At 37.7% G+C, this 21,247-nt stretch overlaps 1 protein-coding gene and 1 long non-coding RNA gene across 2 annotated transcripts; one reads left to right on the plus strand and one right to left on the minus strand.

Moving 5' to 3' along the window:
- Positions 1–4,621: 4,621 nt before the first annotated feature.
- Positions 4,622–11,039, minus strand: paqr9 (progestin and adipoQ receptor family member 9). Its single transcript, XM_023292601.3, has one exon. The coding sequence runs from the start codon at positions 10,261–10,263 to the stop codon at positions 9,103–9,105; it is 1,161 nt and encodes a 386-aa protein (XP_023148369.1). The 5' UTR covers positions 10,264–11,039; the 3' UTR covers positions 4,622–9,102.
- Positions 11,040–13,095: 2,056 nt separating this feature from the next.
- Positions 13,096–18,474, plus strand: LOC129348096 (uncharacterized). Its single transcript, XR_008600514.1, has 2 exons — positions 13,096–13,816; positions 14,140–18,474. It is a non-coding gene; the product is annotated as an uncharacterized LOC129348096 (long non-coding RNA).
- The last annotated feature ends 2,773 nt before the right edge of the window (positions 18,475–21,247 follow it).

A 21,247-nucleotide genomic window follows, 5' to 3' on the forward strand; every position in this document is an offset into this window, starting at 1 on the left:
AAAATATTCACACCTTCTTAGTTGTTGGTACTTTACCAAAATGTGGCGTCAAAGGTTGAAGCCTGCAGGTAGCAATGAATAGATTTTAGACTTGGTGTCCAACACATTAGTGTATTTATAGACTTTATGAATGAAGAAAACCTGTATCCAAAAGGAATGTTTAATATAAAGCTGCATAATATGTAGATTTTGTTTTTCATTTCTGTATTGAAACACGGTTTCTGCTTCGTTAATTGTAAAACTCTCTGAATTCCAAGTAGTTTTTGGTGTTTTTTGCTCCTTAGATGTTTTTACTCACTTTTTAATATAAGTCTGTGGAAACAGCACAACTATGGCTAGAAGTAGAGTCTAAGAATCTTTTTTGTGCATCATAATCGGGTTAAAATGGCATAAATGGATTAAAGAAGACAAATTAAAAGTAGATTTTCTCACCATTTGATTTGAGGTAACAAAATTGAACAAAAGGAATCGACGTTTTTGTCACCGCTACAAACTCCAGGTTTTTCATGCTACTTTGCACTCCGGCTCTAGAAATGTTTCACCAGCTGGATGCATCTTCAGTCAACGTGCTCTTCTGTTTACCGTTTTATTTATTGATCGTATGCTTTGTTTCCTGTCAATCTTTCTTGTCTCCTATCCACTCTGCCTAAACACTACCTGCAGTTCACCTGAAAAATGTCATAATTTTTGTCTTGTGCTTGTTGGTTGCAGTTGAGTCATGAATGGCTTCTTGGCTTTTACCAAATCTGTAGCAAACATTTTATTTTTGGTGAATTCTGATGAAATATCCTAATTTTAAGTTTGTTTTTGGTCGATTATTCTGACTGAACTACATCATAAGATTAGTCGAGGACCATCAGAAAGTTGAAAATCTGACATTTCTCTGATTCTAAGAAAGTAGATTTGGGTGGATTTTTGAAAATGGGTGGACAGATACTTTATTAATCCCGAGGGAAATACTAAACTTGCTGTTCTGCTTTATCTTGAGAACCAACTACATAATAAAGAGTAAATGATACTAACAAACAGGGAAGATTATCTCCATCTGGAAGGGAACCCCATCATCATCCTGCCTTTATTAATTTTTTATTGTTCCTGACTTTAGACTCGGTTACTTGTCTTACTGAATATTTTATGTCTGGTCTATGAATGGTCTCAGTTTTTGGCTTGTTTTTGTCCATGATTCCAGCCTTTGGTTTGCATCATGACTATAGACAGTATAAGAAAGAGGATGGGTTCTAACTACATCACATTATGCTAATATTATCCCGACTCGAGGCGTAGGGCACAACATTCCAGGTTTTCTCCTGACTAGAGCCTTGCTTGTGTTGTATCTACTGTCTGCTGAGTGAAACTGTAGAATTGTAGTTTCTTGTTGTCATTGCTGCACTTTGTGCGTTTGCTTTTAACATTTCCTCCTTGCTATTTTTACCCAGCAGCCTGTACTCTTAAAGAAAAGACTCGTCCATTAAAGCCTCCCATTGGTTTCCCGGTAGCTCTGCTGGAGGATCCTCTCTCTGTGGCTCAGGTTTCACCACCGTTGTTTGTGGCTTTGAGTACACTGAAAAAAATGCCCCTCTCAAAACAAGACAAAACTTGTTTCAAGGAACTTTTACCTTGAAATAAGTGAAAAAATCTGCCAATAGAACTAGTGAAAAATGGCTTGGTAAGACTTATTGAAATAAAATATGATATTTAGAATATTGAGATCTTAAAATTAGCTGGGAAAACTAATTTTAAGCTCTATTTACCAGGATTGTCAAGCTTAGGTGTCTTAAAATAAGCCAGAAAAATTTTCCCCAAATTTCTGAAAATTTGCAAAAACTTCAGGAAGAAAATTCCAATAATTCCTTAAAAATTTCCCTTAAGTTTTATTTTTTTAAAAACATACCCCAAATTTGGCAAGAAAATTATTGTAAATATTTTCAAAAAATGAGTAAAAATCTTCCAAAAACAATTCTAAAAATATCTAAAGTGATTACATTTATATCAGTAAAACTTCTATTTTCTTAAGATCACATTTTTTTTGTGAATGTTCTTAAACATTTTTAACATTTCTTATTTTCCACTAAAAAAATGTTCAAAGATTTCCCAAAAATGTTGAAAATGTGGAGATCAGAAGTTTCACCATGGAAATGTTTTGTTTTTTTTCCACATTTTCAAACTTTATAACTGGTCAATTTGACCTGCAGGACGACATGAGGGTTAAAGTTATTTAGAGTTTTCTTGTAAAATTCAACTCAAAACAAGATAATTTCAAGATTGTTTGACTTAACAAGATATTTAAGATGCATTGTCTTAAAACAAGTCCCTCCATCTGCTGAAATGTCACTTAAGTGGATTTATGTTAAATCAAGTGGGATGAGACATTTTGACTAAAAATAAGACAGACTTGGTAAGATTTTGAGTTTTTGCAGTGTAAAAAGAGACAGAGGGATGGAAAAAGCCAGAGTGGGGGAGGAGTGAGGTTTGATGTAAAATGCCAGCTGCACGTGTTGCACACATGCACAACGCTGCACAACATCCAGTCCACCCACAGAACGTACCGCCGAGGAACACGGCAGGCCTCGGGCTCAGATGGAATCATGCTGGATTTGTAAATCGGCGCAGGGAGAGGAAGTCATTTGAAAACATTTGAATTATTCAAAACTTTGGAGCCACTGACTTCAGTTTACAGAGTCTAAAAGTCTGCATCCTGGTTTGCAGCAGAAAACACTGAGCAGTTTAGAGACGGTCTGTGCAGCTGAACTTTGATCAGAGGAACACGTCAACACAACCTCATGTCATGACAGGAGTACAGATCTTAGCTTAGTTTAGCACAAAGACAGGACTGCCAACTCGTCTCTGTCCAAGGTTCAAAGTATACCTGCCAACAACTACAGATAACTAACATGGTGTATCTCATTTGTTTACAAGCAGAAATGTAAAAATGACCATTGGTGGTTTTAGAGACGATTAAAGACTTCAGTCTTTTAACCCTCCTGTCTTCATTTACAGGCACCAAAACATATTGTTTCCTTGTCTGAAAAAAATCCCAAAATTCTGCAAAAAATGCCCCAAATTTCTGAAAATTTGCAAAACCTTCAGGAAGAAAATTCCAGTAATTCCTTGAGTTTCCCGTAAGTTTTATTTAAAAAAATTCTCCAAATTTGACAAGAAAATTTTTGTAAATATTTTCAAAAAATCTCCTAAAAATATCTAAAATGATTCCATATATATATCAGTAAAACTTCTAATATTTTCTTTCAGAACATTCACATAAAAATCAACCAAAATCCAGCGAAATTTGCTGGATTTTGGTTGATTTCTTTTTTTTTTGTGAATGTTCTTAAATATTTCAAACTTTTTTTCCACCAAAAAATGTTCAAAATTTCCCAAAAATGTGGACATCAGAAGTTTCACTGTGAAAATATATATATATATTTTCCCCACATTTTCAAACTTTAAAACTGGTCAGTTTTGACCCGCAGGACGACACGAGGGTTAATAATGTATCCAGAACATCTGTCTACAGCCAGATAAAGTTGTTTTATGCCCCTGACACCTGTGTACTCTGGAAGGTTTTCATTTGGTTTTAACATGGAAAGAGCCAACTAGCTGCATTTCTAGTCTTTAGGCTAAGCTAGGCTAACCTGTCCAGACTGAGATGGGTGCTGGTTGTCACATCTGAAGTGAGTATTTTTATTTTCATGGTCACTTGATCCTATAGTTTGGAGGCTCAGGTGTTTTGACCTGGTTGCTAAAGAGTCGTGTTGAACTTTACTTTGAAACGCAGTATATTAATGTTGTATTGTTGCAGCTAATGTATAATCTGGGCTGTTTTCTGAGTATATTAACGGACTTAAATTAAGCAACTGCGCATGTTTACACTACAGACTGTATATAAAAGTGGATAAACCTGCCTTGATGACAACTATAGGTTTCCAAAACAGTGGTTTTGAAACTTAGTGCGGCAGTTCTGGACAGTTAATTTAAAAAAATGACCAAATAGAAGAAGCTGACTTGTTGTGGAATCACCCTGTCACTCAAAGTGGCCAGGTCATTAATTATGAATGATTTTAGGCCTTAGTGCTATTCAGATTGAGTTGTGTGCAGTCGTCATGAAAGGATAAATTAGATGTACAGGCCAGGGTCGTTTTATTTTACCATAAATGATCCATTTTATTGATAGCGTTCGCTTTCCAGCATAGAAATGTTCCACCAAAACAGTTCCCTCATCACTATTTTTGGTCCTATTAGTAGCTCTCTCCAAGGTTGTTGTTGCTTTTAAGAAATACAAGCACAGCTAAACCTTTTTGCTAATAATATGACAATGAAGTGCAGTCAGACTATTCTCCACAGCGCTGCCTAAGAGCTACAGAATGGTCTGACTATGCAAGACTAGTGGGGATTGACTCGTTTTTGGAGCCACCTTCAAGTGGCCGTTTGAGGAACTGTTTTTATTGACACATCTGTAGTGGTTTGTCACTTTTCAAAATTTCTACTTGGTCTGAATGTTGATGTTTAGCCTAGCAACATGCTAACACTTAGGTATTGAATGTGAAATAAAAGCACCACAAAATCAAAAATGCTGTAATTCTGATAACTTCTGCACAGTCAAATGAATAAATAGCCACAACAATAACAGATCTCTGTGCAATTTATTCAGTACAACTCAAATGATACATGTGATCAGTGCTATTTGATAAATCAGTTAAACATAGTGGAAGGTTTTCACTTTTCAGCATTGACAGAGTGCTCTAATCACCCCCTCTACTAATTCATAATGAAATGCACGTGTAAATAATGTATTAGTCGTTCTTTCAGTCACCCCTGAGTACTTCTCTAGGTCAGATACAGTAGTCTACGGGTCAAACATTCACATACTGAACACTGCTTAAACATTAATAGATTCAAGTCTGACAGTCTAGAGAGGGAACAACATATGTTTCAGCGATGGTTCTTCTCAGCGGCAGTTATACAAACGCTGTATTGAGGTAGAAACATCATCATGTGATGAATCTCTCATCATTAGAATGCACTACCTAGACCTGAAATGTGTTGGAATAATACAGTACCGCAGGATTGACCCTTTAAAGGAACAGCTTTAAATAAGCTCTAAAGTGCACCACAAACAGTATGATCATCACAATCACTCAGCATGGTCCCTCTGTACTCATTCCAGCGTCGCACAAAACCAACAGCTCTCTCGTCTTTTCTTTCTTGTGTGCAAGTGAACGCAGCTAAATGTGCAGATTTTAGTACATCGTTTCTAAGATTAGACAGTGACCAACATCATGTTATCAAAATGCACATGACACAAGTAAGAGCTTGAAATTTAAAGGGAAAGACTGCATGACAGAGAGCTGCAGTGATTAATCGATTAGCCGTCAACATTTGATTAATCAGTTTGAGTAAAGAAAAAAGTCAAAATTCTGATTCCAGCTTGAATGAGTCAGATTTGTGACACTAAACTGGACATTTGAGGACTTTGGAAAACACTGATGGATATTTTTAACAATTTTTAGACATTTTTACAGAACAAACAACTAATCGATTAATCTGGAAATCATCAACACATTAACCAGCTCTAATAATTGGACGACATTATCAGGGACATGACAGAGAAAACACACATCCTCCCAACACATCTCCATCCAAACGCTGACAGTCATCGTCCATTTTCAGTGTGCAAAAGAAAGTCAGGAGAAAATCCCGTTTTCTGCTCCTTCATTGGTACAAAGCAGCACAAAGTCTCCCTGGACACCTCAGCTAAATGTGCTATCCAGAGAAATGTAACATCACAGAACTGTTTAGTCAGACTAACATTTCTATGAACTCCGTGGACCACATAATGGCCAATACAGGGGGTCCTCGACTCACGTGGGAGTTCCATTCCTAAGTTGGAACTCCAGCGAAAATGTAAGCAACGTTGTTAACTGTATCATGACGTCAATCAGTTCGGTGTTTTGCCCTGTTTTTGAGTGTTTCATTCTGTCTAATTTCGCTTTCATGGAGACCGCTTTCCTTTTCTTCAAAGCACTGCCATCAGAAGAGTCAGATTTATACTTGGGAGCCATAATGAAGGGCAAAAAGTTAGCGAACAATCCAAGATGGCGTACAACCAGCGAATGTAAATAAAGCCGTCTTAAAGCGCCGTGTGACGACGTATTTGTCCGCTCTGCTCGTCAGCTAGTTCCATGTAACAGTTTCAACCTAACGTCGTGAACCCAGGACCCCCTGTATTCACATAAGGATGTGTCCAACAACTTACATATTTTTCTTTTCATTTGGGACATCCCACACATGCCAGAAAGGCTTTATTTTGACCTTATTTTGTGTATTACTTACTTCCTACATTAGCAGGCTAACATGACACTCTGGCTCTCTTTATTCCATCTCTAACAATCCTTAAAACAACCAAACCTGGCCTGAGTTTGAAGCAACAACGCTCAGGTTTGGGTTTGGTACCAGAATGCTAACACCAAAAGACTCCTACAGGACATAGGATATGATCACACAGCACAGAAATAGTTGCTAGCAGTAACGCTAAACTTCAGCTCATGCAATCCAAAGCCGAATAAGCAGCTTTTTTCAGTGAGGTTAGCGTTTAATCTACACAGTCTTGTAAATTCAGTTTTTACCGCTATTATATTCGAGTGCTAGAGCCGAGCATTGATTCCTCTGAAATAATAAATACCTGATCATCAGACACAACAGGCCAGTAAACACTTTTCTGTCCATGTGGCTGAGAAGATATTGCGCCATCAAAAGCGTATTTGATCCATTTACCAAGTTATGCCTTTTGTTGTTATGCATACCAAAAGTCACGTATTGTCTAAGATTTTACAATTCAGGATATACGCTTTGTTTTATTGTACTTCTCCACTCTATATCTGCATATAATGGATGGATGTAGCTGCCGTGACGTCACCAAATAGTTTAAGGGCTCTCAGCATGTTTCTCTAAAAGACAAAATAATTTACACACCGAACATCATACTGCATTAAAGGACATGTGAAACTATTGATTGAGACTTTAACCCTCGCGTCGTCCTGTGGGTCAAAGTTGACCCGTTTTAAAGTTTGAAAATGCGGGAAAAAACAAAATATTTTCACAGTGAAACTCCTGATGTTCACATTTTCAACATTTTTGGGGAAATCTTTGAATATTTTTTGGTGGAAAAAAAGAAATGTTAAAAATGTTTCTTAAGAACATTCACATAAAAATCAACCAAAATCCAGCTAATTTTGCTGGATTTTGGTTGATTTTTTTTGGGAATGTTCTTAAAGAAAATATTAGAAGTTTTGCTGACATATATGGAATCACTTTAAATATTTTTTAAAAATTTTTGGAAGATTTTTACTAATTTTTTGAAAATATGTACAAGAAATTTCTTGCCAAATTTGGGGGATTTTTTTTCAATACAACTTTTAAGGGAAACTTTTGAGGAATTATTGGAATTTTCTTCCTGAAGGTTTTGCAAATTTTCAGAAATTTGGGGAATTTTTTTGCCGAATTTTTGGATTTTTTTCAGACAGGGAAACAATATTTTTTTGGTGCTTGTAAATGAAGACAACAGGAAAATGTTCACTGAGACAGCAAATTAAGTGACAAGTCAGGTTGTTTTCTCATTGACTTCTATACAATCTGACTTATTTAATAGTCACCCCCTGCTGGCCATTATAAAGAATTTTTCCGACATCTTTAATATACAATCTATGACAGTGCTGCAGAAAACCAATACTTTTTCTCAAAGTTTAGTCAACTATTTTGTCCAAGTCTCAAAAGATTGTTTTTTTTTATCGTATGAGCACAAAATAAAAGAAACATATTTTGTAAAAGCTGTACTAGAGTCTGGAAAAAGCTACAGAATAGTGGTTAAACGAGCCTCTGAAGATAGTCAGGCATTTTTGTAAGGAAAAAAGCTCTGTTACTCGAATGTAATAGTAGTACTTGAGAGGTACAAACTGCCAGATGAACTATTAACCTGATCTGTCAAAGTGCAAATATTTCTGGCAAGTTCCTGATGGTGAAGAACTACAGTTGTGCCATTAGTTCAACTACCACTTCTCCAAACTGATGGCTTTTTGTTGCACATCACTTGAAAAGCCTCAGGATACAGCAGGCCCTCGTTTCCTCTGCGCCCACAATACGGGCCTTCAAACAGCAAAAACGTGAAAATGCCACTCCTATGTGCGGCAGAAATATACAGTACATTATTTATGCTGATAAGACATAAACATAAGATCATCACATTTAATCTGAGTGAGATCCCTTTAAGTGGTGTGAACATAAGCTAGGCAGAACTAGTCGTCAGGAAACCACACAAACAGCAGAAGCATTCACTAAATAACCCAGCAGGACGTCATACGCTTTAAAACGTGATGCATCCCTTAAGTGTTGGAAGCGAGCATGGCTTTTAACGACGGGGCTGCTTCAACCGACCCCTCTGAAAGTGCTTTACTGTCAGACCGATACGAGCTCTCGGCTATTTCTGTTGTTGCACCACTTCCTGCTGCAAGGATCACTTGGAAAGAAAGAGGAAACGAGACTGCATGTGACTGGTTGGAGATAAAGGAAGTGTAGGTACGGTGAACAAAGCTCAGAGAGAAGCACTAAACAATGGGATCAATAGAAGCCACAGCTGAGGGAATTCAAACGATACTGCTGAGGGCCAGAGGAAGGGAGGTGCACGAGATAAAAGGACCTGACAGCTGATAATTCATCTGAAGCTTCTGTATATGGTCCCACTCATGTTCTATGGAGTTCTCAAACACCTTTCCTCTGTCCTCAAGCGCACAGCCCCGAGAGGTAGTTATTATCCCCACTGTTCAGACATCCTGTCGGAACATGCTGGGAAAAAAACTGGCAAGGACCTTCAGTATCCACTCAACCAGACAGCCACCCTGTGGTGAGCTCAGAATATAATCCTTTCATCTCCCGTTGTCCCCAATTTCCCCTCATGAAAGCTTGAAAACGCTCCCAACGAGGGCCGGAACATATGAGGGACTTGGAATGGGAGGAGGAATATTTTTTATTTTGTGCGCTTCGCTTTGTGGCATGGCTCATGTGCAAATCTTCCTTCACAGTCGAGATGATTAGAAAAAGACGCCTCCGTGATCAGTGACATTTCAGCTGTTTCTTGGGGTGTTGCTTCTCCAGCTGGTCTCTCTGGGGTCCGTAGATGCAGTTGGCATGCCAGGAGAACCACATGATGATGGAGACGATGGTGGTCTGGAGGAGGAGCATCACTCCGTAGGTGGATGCGGCGGTAGGTCCGGGGAGGCGGGCCAGGGCGTTGGGCGGCAGCAGCAGAGTCGGGCTCAGCAGGATGGCCCTCACCTCCGCCTTGATCATGTGGAGCTCGTCGAGGATGGACAGGAAGGTGCAGCAGTGGAACCACTGGTGGCTGTGGCCCCAGATGTCGAAGCGACCCGGGGCCAGACGCTCGGGGAACTTGCTGATGTTGAAGGCGGCCGACACCAGCAGCCAGAGACAGTGGCGGTAGAAGAAGCTGGGCATGGAGGTGGAAGCATCAAAGGAGGAGGTGGCGGTGGAATAAGGTGATCTGGTGAGGAGGCGGTAGAAGACCGGGGTGGAAGAGACGAGGAACGGGAGGAGAAAAACCAGCGTCCGGATGATGTACCGATGCCGCCTCCACCTCTGGCGAGTGTTGCAGCAGGATAGGACGCAAATTATTGCTACGATACAAGCAGACGGGATGTAGAAGATCTCAAAGAACGCACTGAACTCTGGGATTGCATAGGATGACGTAGGAGACCCTGCAGGTTCCTGTTTCAGGTCCGTATGGGAGCCGTTGTGGCCTCCGGTCTCCAATATCCCCGCCCGAGGATGGATGTAGTAGTAGTAGGCCAACGATGAGCCCACCGTGTAGGCGCTGATGGTGCCGTAATCCACAAAGAAGCAAACTTCTCTGACCACCAGGGACATGGAGTTGAGCAGGTGGGCCATGCTGCTGGCCATCAGCAGACAGAACACCCCGATGAAGTAGTTCCACAACGGATAGAAGAACGGGGCGTCGCCACCGGGCGCACCTTCCCAACCGAACACCTCCACAAAGTAGTAGAAAAAGACGAAAACCGGCAGGAAGTGAGTCCAGAAGTTCCCTGTTTCATTGGTCGGCCTGAAGGCGGACATCAAGCAGTCCCTCAGGCTGTAGTTTGGGAAGCGGTAGCCTGTCAGGATGAAGTTCTCTGTGACCCGAGGCGGCACATCGGTGTGCCTCAGGAGAGGTAACGGCTGAGCACAGTTCAGAATCATAATGCTGCTGGATTAATGGCCAAAAATGTCTATTTGGTGTGAGATTCGTTCTTTGCAAAGCAGTTTGTATTGCTTGATTTTATTGCATAATTAATGATCATTACCAGACAGTCTGCTGAGTGAGTAAGGCAACTACAAGTTCATCCTTTTAGACTTCTGATCCCGACTTTGACTGCAGGCCTCATCGGGTTAATTTTTCCCTTTTGGTTTCCTCTTTGAACCCAGAGTCCCATCCAAAGGTCAGCCAAACGGAAAGCTTATCTCCCGGTTGTTCGGTTATTCTGCATACGGATGTCACGCTTTGCTCCTCAGCCTCATTCACGTGTCTTGCTGGACACAGTTGTGCAGCAGCAGATCAGAACTGAAGGTCACTTCTGACAGTCACAAGGTTACAGCGTCTCTCCGGAGTCTCCATACAGCAGAGATGCGTCCGTTAAGCTGCCCGGTATGTAGGTCACTCTGGCCGTTATATCAGCCCGCCGCAGGCTTCCAGTCCTGCCGTTGTTTCTGCTCCTTCAACTCAGTTCATTCCGACGCTGCAGAGAATAAAATCCCACCGGAACGGAGGCAGAAAAAACCCAAAGTGCCGGTGTTCAGTCCTCCAAAGCGACGTCACGACGAAAAAATGACGAATTCTAACCGGTAGCCGGTGTGGATGTTTCACGGGTGAAGACCAGCGGACCGACGGAGCCCCGGGAGGCTGACGGTAGCCGGCATTTCAGCGAAACACCAGAGAGAAGCGGAGACAGTCTGACAGGTACAAACGTCAAGTCAGACACGACGCAGCACCGCACTTCCGGTTGGAGTTTCAAACGAAAACGAGTTGTGACGCAACACTTCCTGCAACCCGAAATGGACGCAACTGAACCGAAATGAAACTCAAATATAATTTACTGATTAATTCCGTGCACTATTCTCACAAGTTTTTATTTTAAATTTTAACCCTCCTGTTGTCTTCATTTACCGGCACCAAAAAATATTGTTTCCTTGTCTGAAAAAAAATCCAAAAATTCAGCAAAAAAATTTCCAACATTTCTGAAAATCTGCAAAACCTTCAGGAAGAAAATTCCAATAATTCCTTAAAAGTTTCCCATAAAAGTTTTATTTAAAAAATCCCCCAAATGTGGCAAGAAAATTCTTGTAAACATTCACAAAAAATCTTTTTTTGTGAGCGTTCTTAAACATTTTTAACATTTCTTTTTTTTTGCATCAAAAAATTTTGAAAAATTTCCCAAAAATGTTGAAAATGTGGACATCAGAAGTTTCACTGTGAAAAATATATTTTTTTTTTCCACATTTTCAAACTTTAAAATGGGTCACGTTTGGCCCGCAGGATGACACGAGGGTAAATAACATTTGTACGTTCTTTTCGTGGACATTTTGCGTTTTTTATATATTTTTGATTATTTTTCATTTACAGCACATTTTTGCTTATTTATCTGTGTTTCTGGTGGTGGGAACTGTACTTTTTCTGCTGTAATAACCACATTTTTTCCTATCACAGCAGTTCTATTCAATATTAAGCATTATATATTAATTACCCAAGTACATTTGCATGATTAATGATTATTATTATAGAGTCTTGAACCATAATATTTAAATTAGTCAGGCAAATTTTCATATCTAACAATATTACTTGGTTCTAACCTTACCAATTAAGTTATTCAGTGAAATTTAGATAAATAATAACAATTTAAATACATAATTGCCACAGTTAATATTATTGTAGGGTTTTGATCTTACTGTTTAAATTATTCGAGTGAATTTACATAATAATTATTTTATGGTCATGCCATAACATTTTAATTACCGTAGTCAGACACATTTACACAGTCATTATTGCATAATATTATATTGTAGACCGTTGACATTGTTAAAATTACTCTAAATCTACATTATTTTCAAAAAGTAATATACGGACTTAACCTTAAAATTTAATTGACTCATATAAATTTGCATTTTTGCCATTGACTGTTGGTTGTTTTCGTTCTATCTTAACTTTTAAATGCACATTTCTGTAGAAGGGGAAACAAGTATAATAAATCTACTTTATACATTATTTCTTCTTTTACCCTGAATTATTTTTAATCTTCACATTCCATCTGACTTTAAGATATGTTTTTAAACTTATTTACAGCATTTTATAGTTTACAGCTTGCGTAACTTTATCTTGTAATCTTATTTATTACACCTACTTGGCTGTCAATACAGTAAATTACTTACAGCAAAAGCCAAGATTTTATTTTGAAGGCAGTTTTTTTTTCTGTTTCCGGCCTGTTTCTGGCTCACTGCGTGTCTTGGAACAGCTCAACGGAAGCAGAAGTGATTCACTGATCTAATCAATGCGTGGTGGCTCTTATTGATTTATTGTCAGATAAGAGAATAAAGACAGTAGAAGCAGAATGACTGAGCTGAAGACGTGACAGTTATCTGAATAAAATGCTCAGATTCTGATCCTCCTGCTGGGAAACTGAGCTGCAGAAACCAGAAATGTACATATAAAATACCCCTATATGTTACAACGGAGATATAGTGTTACATGTTTTATATATGGGCACAATAATACAGGGCAGCTCAATATAATGTAGATAAAACTCATTTTAGTTTGGCTCAGTTTGACCTCAAGTGGATCAATAAAATCACAGCATAATAACCTATAAATAATCTATAAATAACCACAACTCCAAATTTTATTTTATTGCAAAAAAAGATGAAACATTTAATGAACACAAAACATTATGAAAAACCTGCAATTTCTTAAGAAAAAATAAATGCAATTTCAACAGTTTATTACAGTAATTGCAGATAATATTAACAACACTAAAACTTGTTCACATATAACACTTGCCCACAGACATAGTAGACGGTAGTGATTTCAGCAGAGCTTAAAACTCATTCAGTGTAACAAAGACTTGAAGCTGAAGTTTAGATGGTAATTTATTCCAAGCATTAAGTGCAGAAAACCTAAATGCTTTCTTGCATTCAGAGCAAACTTTGGGGATGATGAATTGCAGAGTATCCATAGATCTGAGATTGTAACTTCCATGTTTCCTTGTTAAAAGACAAGACAAATAGGAAGGAATAATATCCAGAATGGTTCTGTAAATAAACACCAATGACTGAGACATCAGGCACTGAACAGAAAAATGGAGGTTCCTCCAATTTCCTGTTCACTTCCATTGGAGACTCTTAATTCAGCTCTTCTGTCTTGGGTTTTCTGAATTGTGTTTCATTTGCCAGTTGTTTTTTTTTTCTAAATGTTGCTTTCCCCGTCATGTCTGTACACCAGTGAAACCAGTAACCCGTCCCCCTTCACTTTCAACCTCCGGCCATGACTGTGGCGGCCAGATGTTAGGAAGTCTTTGAACCGGCAGTTCTGGCAGGAGGAGGAGGAGGATGAGGCCACTTTCCCAACCCTCCTGAGGAATAAGAAGCCGAGCCACGCCTCATGACTGGGGAGAGAGCTGCAACATGCCTTTTTAATTAGACTGACAGGGATGGAGGGTTTAATGAATGCGGAGCCACGCCTTTATGGCCAGATAGACCCAGATGGGTGAGTATGTTTACTTCACACACCCACAGAAAGAGTCACAGTTTGGTTCTCAGTAAAACATTGTCAGCTTTTGATTAGATTCTACTCTAACTGGGATCAATTATAGAAGAAAGACTGAAGGAGGCTCTTTTAACACCATCCGGGACCATGAGATTCCTTCAAGCACCAGATATGACATCCATAAAGTCAGAGTGGAAACAAGACTTGACTAGTCATGTTCTGCTGAACTACAGTCTATGCCAATATTCCCCACCCATAAGACAATAAAACCCATTCCATTTCATTTAAACAGTTCCTTTCTCTTCATTTTTGTTTGTCTGCAGTGTTTTGCTCCCTGAAGATGAGGTGTGGCGACTCTTGGGAAGACGCTGCATCAGATCCACTCCCAGCTGCTGCACATTTGTGAAGGATAAAACCGTAGAAATGCCTCCGAGGCAATGAAACAAACAGCAGAGAGCAACGCAACAGAAATACTGAATGCTTATCAATCAGATTTTGCCATTCCTGAGCTGACATGCAGCGCAGTTCCAACATGTTCGAGTCGTAGAGGTTATATCACAGTTTCACCAGTGCTTGGACTGAAATGAAAATATGTGTGAACTAGAAGCTGCAGGACAGACTGGGTCTTGTCAAAGTGTTTCTGAAGCAAATGACATCTGTCACAAGCAGCTGTTTGTGTTTTTGTCTCGGTGTGGATTAAACGGATGGAGGCTTTTGTAAGACTTGACTGCTGTGTCTGGTCTGAAGTTTGGGTGTAAGTAAATACTAAATAGAGTACAGAATCGTGTTGTTGCTGCTGACATGATCTTGTTTATGGCTGTAATTTGGATTTCTTGTTGGGCAGCGGCATCACATTTCCCAGGTCAGCAGTGTTCATAGTTCTGGTGTAGTGATTCAGTTCAGGTGTGTTTATATAGCGCCAGTTCACAACACATGGTCCGGTCGAGGCAGATGGCCGCCTTCCCTGAGCCTGGTTCTGTCAGAGCTTTTCTTTTTTCTTCACCGTTAAAGGTGAGTAAAGGAAAAATGGCACTTTTTTTTCGACATAGTATACTATGACAAAGGCAGTCTGTTGATGCAAAGGAAACTATGGCTTCCTTCCCAACATTCAACTGTACACACTACAACTCACACATAAGCACAAATGTGTCACATACGACATAGGGATGTCATATGCATTACATCCTTTGAAAGCTAAAGTTTACTGAGGGCCAGGTCAGGAACAGACTGCAACAGATAGTAAGCGCTGTGGTTGACTTTGCTGCTCATTTACAGTTGTACTGCTATTCTGACAGAGGACAGTCCAGTTAGCTTTCTAGAAAACGCAACAAACAAACAAAGAAGCAAATTATTACCAATTTCCATCTACTAGTGCTGTCTAGTTGTTAGGATGTTCTGCTCCTCTGCAACATTTTCCACCTCTTCTGGACGGGTCCCAATGTGTTGCAAGGCCAGATGAGGTACGTCAGCATTTAGAAAACGGGCAAAATGTGCCAGTGAAATCTCTTTAATTCAGTGGAATCACCATAATCAGTGGGTTCACAGGTGTTGGTGAATTTTAACAAAAAAAATGCCTGTGTGAGCTCGCTGCCTGTTAGCCACAGAGCTAACTAGTTTTAACTATTTATTTTTTACTCCCACAAATAATCTTGAAAAAGGAGACTAGTTCAAACCAAAGAAGGTTGGGGAGTTTTTACAGCTGACTACTGTTATATATGAGCTCACCATAGACTGAACTGAGACATGAACTACCTGTGTGTTCCTGGGCCAGATGAGATAGGTAGCACCAGCATTGAAAACGGCAAAATGTGTCTGTTAGCCAGAGCAAACCAGTTTCTGTTTTCTTTTAACTCCATAAATATTCTTGAAAAAGGAGCCTGGTACAAAACAAAAGATGTTCCGAGGCCAGATGAGATACATGACGCTAGCATTTAAAATGGCAAAATGTGGAAATGAAATCAGTTTAATTCAATGGAATCACCATGATCAGTGGGTTCACAGGTGTTGGTGAGGTAAAGTCACAAAAAATGGCAAATTCAATGTGAGTTATGTTCAACTGTGGTAAATTTTTATTTTTTTTTAACATAGACTGTGTGAACTTGCTGCCTGTTAGCAAAAGAGCTAACCAGTTTCAGCTTTTTTGTTTGTTTTGTTTTTAAATCCCCATGAATAATCTTGAGAAAGGAGCCTGGTACAAAACAAAATGTCACCAGGCTTGTACTACCTCCCTTTGGCAGATAGATTTCACTGTGCCAGACACTAACGTTCATTCATGATGATTTTTTTTTCAAAGAAAACCTTTCTGGAGTGTTTTCCACGCCCTCCTTTGCATTATTTTATCATGTGACAGGTTTTTACAACACGTTCGAAAAATCGCATTTTTTTTTCGACATAGTATAGTAAGGCGTTTTTTTGCGCCAAAATTCATGATGATTTTTTTCGAACAAAACCTTTCTGGAGTGTTTTTCACGCCCTCCTTTACATTATTTCATCATATGACAGGTTTTTACAGCATGTTCGAAAAATCGCATGTTTTTTCGACATAGTATAGTAAGGCGTTTTTTTGGCGCCAAAATTCATGATGATTTTTTTTTCAAAGAAAACCTTTCTGGAGTGTTTTTCACGGCCTCCTTTACATTATTTCATCATATGACAGGTATTTACAGCATGTTCGAAAAATCTGATTTTGTTTCGACATAGTATAGTAAGGCGTTTTTTTGGCGCCAAAATTCATGATGATTTTTTTCAAACAAAACCTTTCTGGAGTGTTTTTCACGCCCTCCTTTACATTATTTCATCATATGGCACGTTTTTTGAACATGTTTGAAAAATCGGATTTTTTTTCGACATAGTATAGTAAGGCGTTTTTTTGCGCCAAAATTCATGATGATTTTTTTTTCAAAGAAAACCTTTCTGGAGTGTTTTTCACGCCCTCCTTTACATTATTTCATCATATGGCAGGTTTTTACAACATGTTCGAAAAATCGCATTTTTTTTTCGACATAGTATAGTAAGGCGTTTTTTTTGCGCCAAAATTCATGATGATTTTTTTTTCAAAGAAAACCTTTCTGGAGTGTTTTTCACGCCCTCCTTTACATTATTTCATCATATGGCAGGTTTTTACAACATGTTCGAAAAATCGCATTTTTTTTTCGACATAGTATAGTAAGGCGTGTTTTTTGCGACAAAATTCATGATGATTTTTGTTTCAAAGAAAACCTTTATGGAGTGTTTCTCAGGCCCTCCTTTACATTATTTCATCATATGACAGGTTTTTACAGCATGTTCGAAAAATCGCATTTTTTTTCGACATAGTATAGTAAGGCGTTTTTTTTGCGCCAAAATTCATGATGATTTTTTTTTCAAAGAAAACCTTTCTGGAGTGTTTCTCAGGCCCTCCTTTGCATTATTTCATCATATGGCACGTTTTTTGATTATATTTGAAAAATCGCATTTTTTTCGAGATAGTATAGTAAGGCGTTTTTTTTGCGCCAAAATTCATGATGATTTTTTTTTCAAAGAAAACGTTTCTGGAGTGTTTTTCACGCCCTCCTTTGCATTATTTCATCATATGGCAGGTTTTTACAACATCTTGGAAAAAAGGCATTTTTTTTCGACATAGTATAGTAAGGCGTTTTTTTTGCGCCAAAATTCATGATGATTTTTTTTTCAAAGAAAACCTTTCTGGAGTGTTTTTCACGCCCTCCTTTGCATTATTTCATCATATGGCACGTTTTTTGAACATATTTGAAAAATCGCATTTTTTTTCGACATAGTAGAGTAAGGTGTTTTTTTTGCGCCAAATTTCATGATGATTTTTTTTCAAAGAAAACCTTTCTGGAGTGTTTTTCACACCCTCCTTTGCATTATTTCATCATATGGCAGGTTTTTTGAACATGTTTGAAAAATCGCATTTTTTTGTGACATAGTATAGTAAGGCGTTTTTTTTGCGCCAAAATTCATGATGATTTTTTTTTCAAAGAAAACCTTTCTGGAGTGTTTCTCAGGCTCTCCTTTGCATTATTTCATCATATGGCAGGTTTTTACAACATGTTCGAAAAATCGCATTTTTTTTCGACATAGTATAGTAAGGCGTTTTTTTTGCGCCAAAATTCATGATGATTTTTTTTTCAAAGAAAACCTTTCTGGAGTGTTTTTCACGCCCTCCTTTGCATTATTTCATCACATGGCAGGTTTTTTGAACATGTTGGAAAAATCGCATTTTTTTTCGACATAGTAGTAAGGCGTTTTTTTTGCGCCAAAATTCATAATGATTTTTTTTTTCCAAAGAAAACCTTTCTGGAGTGTTTTCTCATGCCCTCCTTTACATTATTTCATCATATGGCAGGTTTTTACAACATGTTCGAAAAATCGCATTTTTTTTCGACATAGTATAGTAAGGCGTTTTTTTTGCGCCAAAATTCATGATGATTTTTTTTTCAAAGAAAACCTTTCTGGAGTGTTTTTCACGCCCTCCTTTACATTATTTCATCATATGGCAGGTTTTTTACAACATGTTCGAAAAATCGCATTTTTTTTCGACATAGTATAGTAAGGCGTTTTTTTTGCGCCAAAATTCATGATGATTTTTTTTTCAAAGAAAACCTTTCTGGAGTGTTTTTCACGCCCTCCTTTGCATTATTTCATCATATGGCAGGTTTTTACAACATGTTCGAAAAATCGCATTTTTTTTCGACATAGTATAGTAAGGCATTTTTTTTGCGCCAAAATTCATGATTTTTTTTTCAAAGAAAACCTTTCTGGAGTGTTTTTCACGCCCTCCTTTGCATTATTTCATCATATGGCAGGTTTTTACAACATGTTCGAAAAATCGCATTTTTTTTCGACATAGTATAGTAAGGCGTTTCTTTTGCGCCAAAATTCATGATGATTTTTTTTTCAAAGAAAACCTTTCTGGAGTGTTTTTCACGCCCTCCTTTACATTATTTCATCATATGGCAGGTTTTTTGAACATGTTTGAAAAATCGCATTTTTTTTCGACATAGTATAGTAAGGCGTTTTTTTTGCGCCAAAATTCATGATGATTTTTTTTTCAAAGAAAACCTTTCTGGAGTGTTTTTCACGCCCTCCTTTACATTATTTCATCATATGGCAGGTTTTTTGAACATGTTTGAAAAATCGCATTTTTTTTCGACATAGTATAGTAAGGCGTTTTTTTTGCGCCAAAATTCATGATGATTTTTTTTTTCAAAGAAAACCTTTCTGGAGTGTTTTTCACGCCCTCCTTTACATTATTTCATCATATGGCACGTTTTTACAACATGTTTGAAAAATCGCATTTTTCTTCGACATAGTATAGTAAGGCGTTTTTTTTGCGCCAAAATTCATGATGATTTTTTTTTCAAAGAAAACCTTTCTGGAGTGTTTTTCACGCCCTCCTTTACATTATTTCATCATATGGCACGTTTTTACAACATGTTCGAAAAATCGCATTTTTTTTCGACATAGTATAGTAAGGCGTTTTTTTTTGCGCCAAAATTCATGATGATTTTTTTTTCAAAGAAAACCTTTCTGGAGTGTTTTTCACGCCCTCCTTTGCATTATTTCATCATATGGCAGGTTTTTTGAACATGTTTGAAAAATCGCATTTTTTTTCGACATAGTATAGTAAGGCGTTTTTTTTGCGCCAAAATTCATGATGATTTTTTTTTTCAAAGAAAACCTTTCTGGAGTGTTTTTCACGCCCTCCTTTACATTATTTCATCATATGGCATTTTTTTACAACATGTTCGAAAAATCGCATTTTTTTTCGACATAGTATAGTAAGGCGTTTTTTTGGCGCCAAAATTCATGATGATTTTTTTTTCAAAGAAAACCTTTCTGGAGTGTTTTTCACGCCCTCCTTTACATTATTTCATCATATGGCAGGTTTTTTACAACATGTTCGAAAAATCGCATTTTTTTTCGACATAGTATAGTAAGGCGTTTTTTTGGCGCCAAAATTCATGATGAGTTTTTTTTCAAAGAAAACCTTTCTGGACTGTTTTTCACGCCCTCCTTTACATTATTTCATCATATGGCAGGTTTTTTACAACATGTTTGAAAAATCGCATTTTTTTTCGACATAGTATAGTAAGGCGTTTTTTTGCGCCAAAATTCATGATGATTTTTTTTTTCAAAGAAAACCTTTCTGGAGTGTTTTTCACGCCCTCCTTTACATTATTTCATCATATGGCATTTTTTTACAACATGTTTGAAAAATCGCATTTTTTTTCGACATAGTATAGTAAGGCGTTTTTTTTGCGCCAAAATTCATGATGATTTTTTATTCAAAGAAAACCTTTCTGGAGTGTTTTTCACGCCGTCCTTTGCATTATTTCATCATATGGCAGGTTTTTTGAACGTGTTTGAAAAATCGCATTTTTTTTTGACATAGTATAGTAAGGCGTTTTTTTTGCGCCAAAATTCATGATGATTTTTTTTTCAAAGAAAACCTTTCTGGAGTGTTTTTCACGCCCTCCTTTGCATTATTTCATCATATGGCAAGTTTTTTGAACATGTTTGAAAAATCGCATTTTTTTGTGACATAGTATAGTAAGGCGTTTTTTTGGCGCCAAAATTCATGATGATTTTTTTTTCAAAGAAAACCTTTCTGGAGTGTTTCTCAGGCCCTCCTTTGCATTATTTCATCATATGGCACGTTTTTACAACATGTTCGAAAAATCGCTTTTTTTTTTCGACATAGTATAGTAAGGCGTTTTTTTGGCGCCAAAATTCATGATGATTTTTTTTTCAAAGAAAACCTTTCTGGAGTGTTTTTCACGCCCTCCTTTACATTATTTCATCATATGGCAGGTTTTTACAACATGTTCGAAAAATCGCATTTTTTTTCGACATAGTATAGTAAGGCGTTTTTTTTGCGCCAAAATTCATGATGATTTTTTTTTCAAAGAAAACCTTTCTGGAGTGTTTCTCAGGCCCTCCTTTGCATAATTTCATCATATGGCACGCTTTTTGAACATATTTGAAAAATCGCATTTTTTTTTCGACATAGTAGAGTAAGGCGTTTTTTTTGCGCCAAATTTCATGATGATTTTTTTTTCAAAGACAACCTTTCTGGAGTGTTTTTCACGCCCTCCTTTGCATTATTTCATCATATGGCAGGTTTTTTGACCGTTTGAAAAATCGCATTTTTTTGTGACATAGTATAGTAAGGCGTTTTTTTTGCGCCAAAATTCATGATGATTTTTTTTTCAAAGAAAACCTTTCTGGAGTGTTTCTCAGGCCCTCCTTTGCATTATTTCATCATATGGCACGTTTTTTGAACATATTTGAAAAATCGCATTTTTTTCGACATAGTATAGTAAGGCGTTTTTTTTGCGCCAAAATTCATGATGATTTTTTTTTCAAAGAAAACCTTTCTGGAGTGTTTTTCACGCCCTCCTTTACATTATTTCATCATATGGCAGG

This window comes from Amphiprion ocellaris, chromosome 23 (assembly GCF_022539595.1).
Source record: "Amphiprion ocellaris isolate individual 3 ecotype Okinawa chromosome 23, ASM2253959v1, whole genome shotgun sequence".
Classification (NCBI taxonomy): domain Eukaryota; kingdom Metazoa; phylum Chordata; class Actinopteri; family Pomacentridae; genus Amphiprion; species Amphiprion ocellaris.

Bases quoted from the DNA above. Each gene is read 5' to 3' on its own strand.
- paqr9 (XM_023292601.3), bottom strand. From the start codon at position 10,263: ATGATTCTGAACTGTGCTCAGCCGTTACCTCTCCTGAGGCACACCGAT.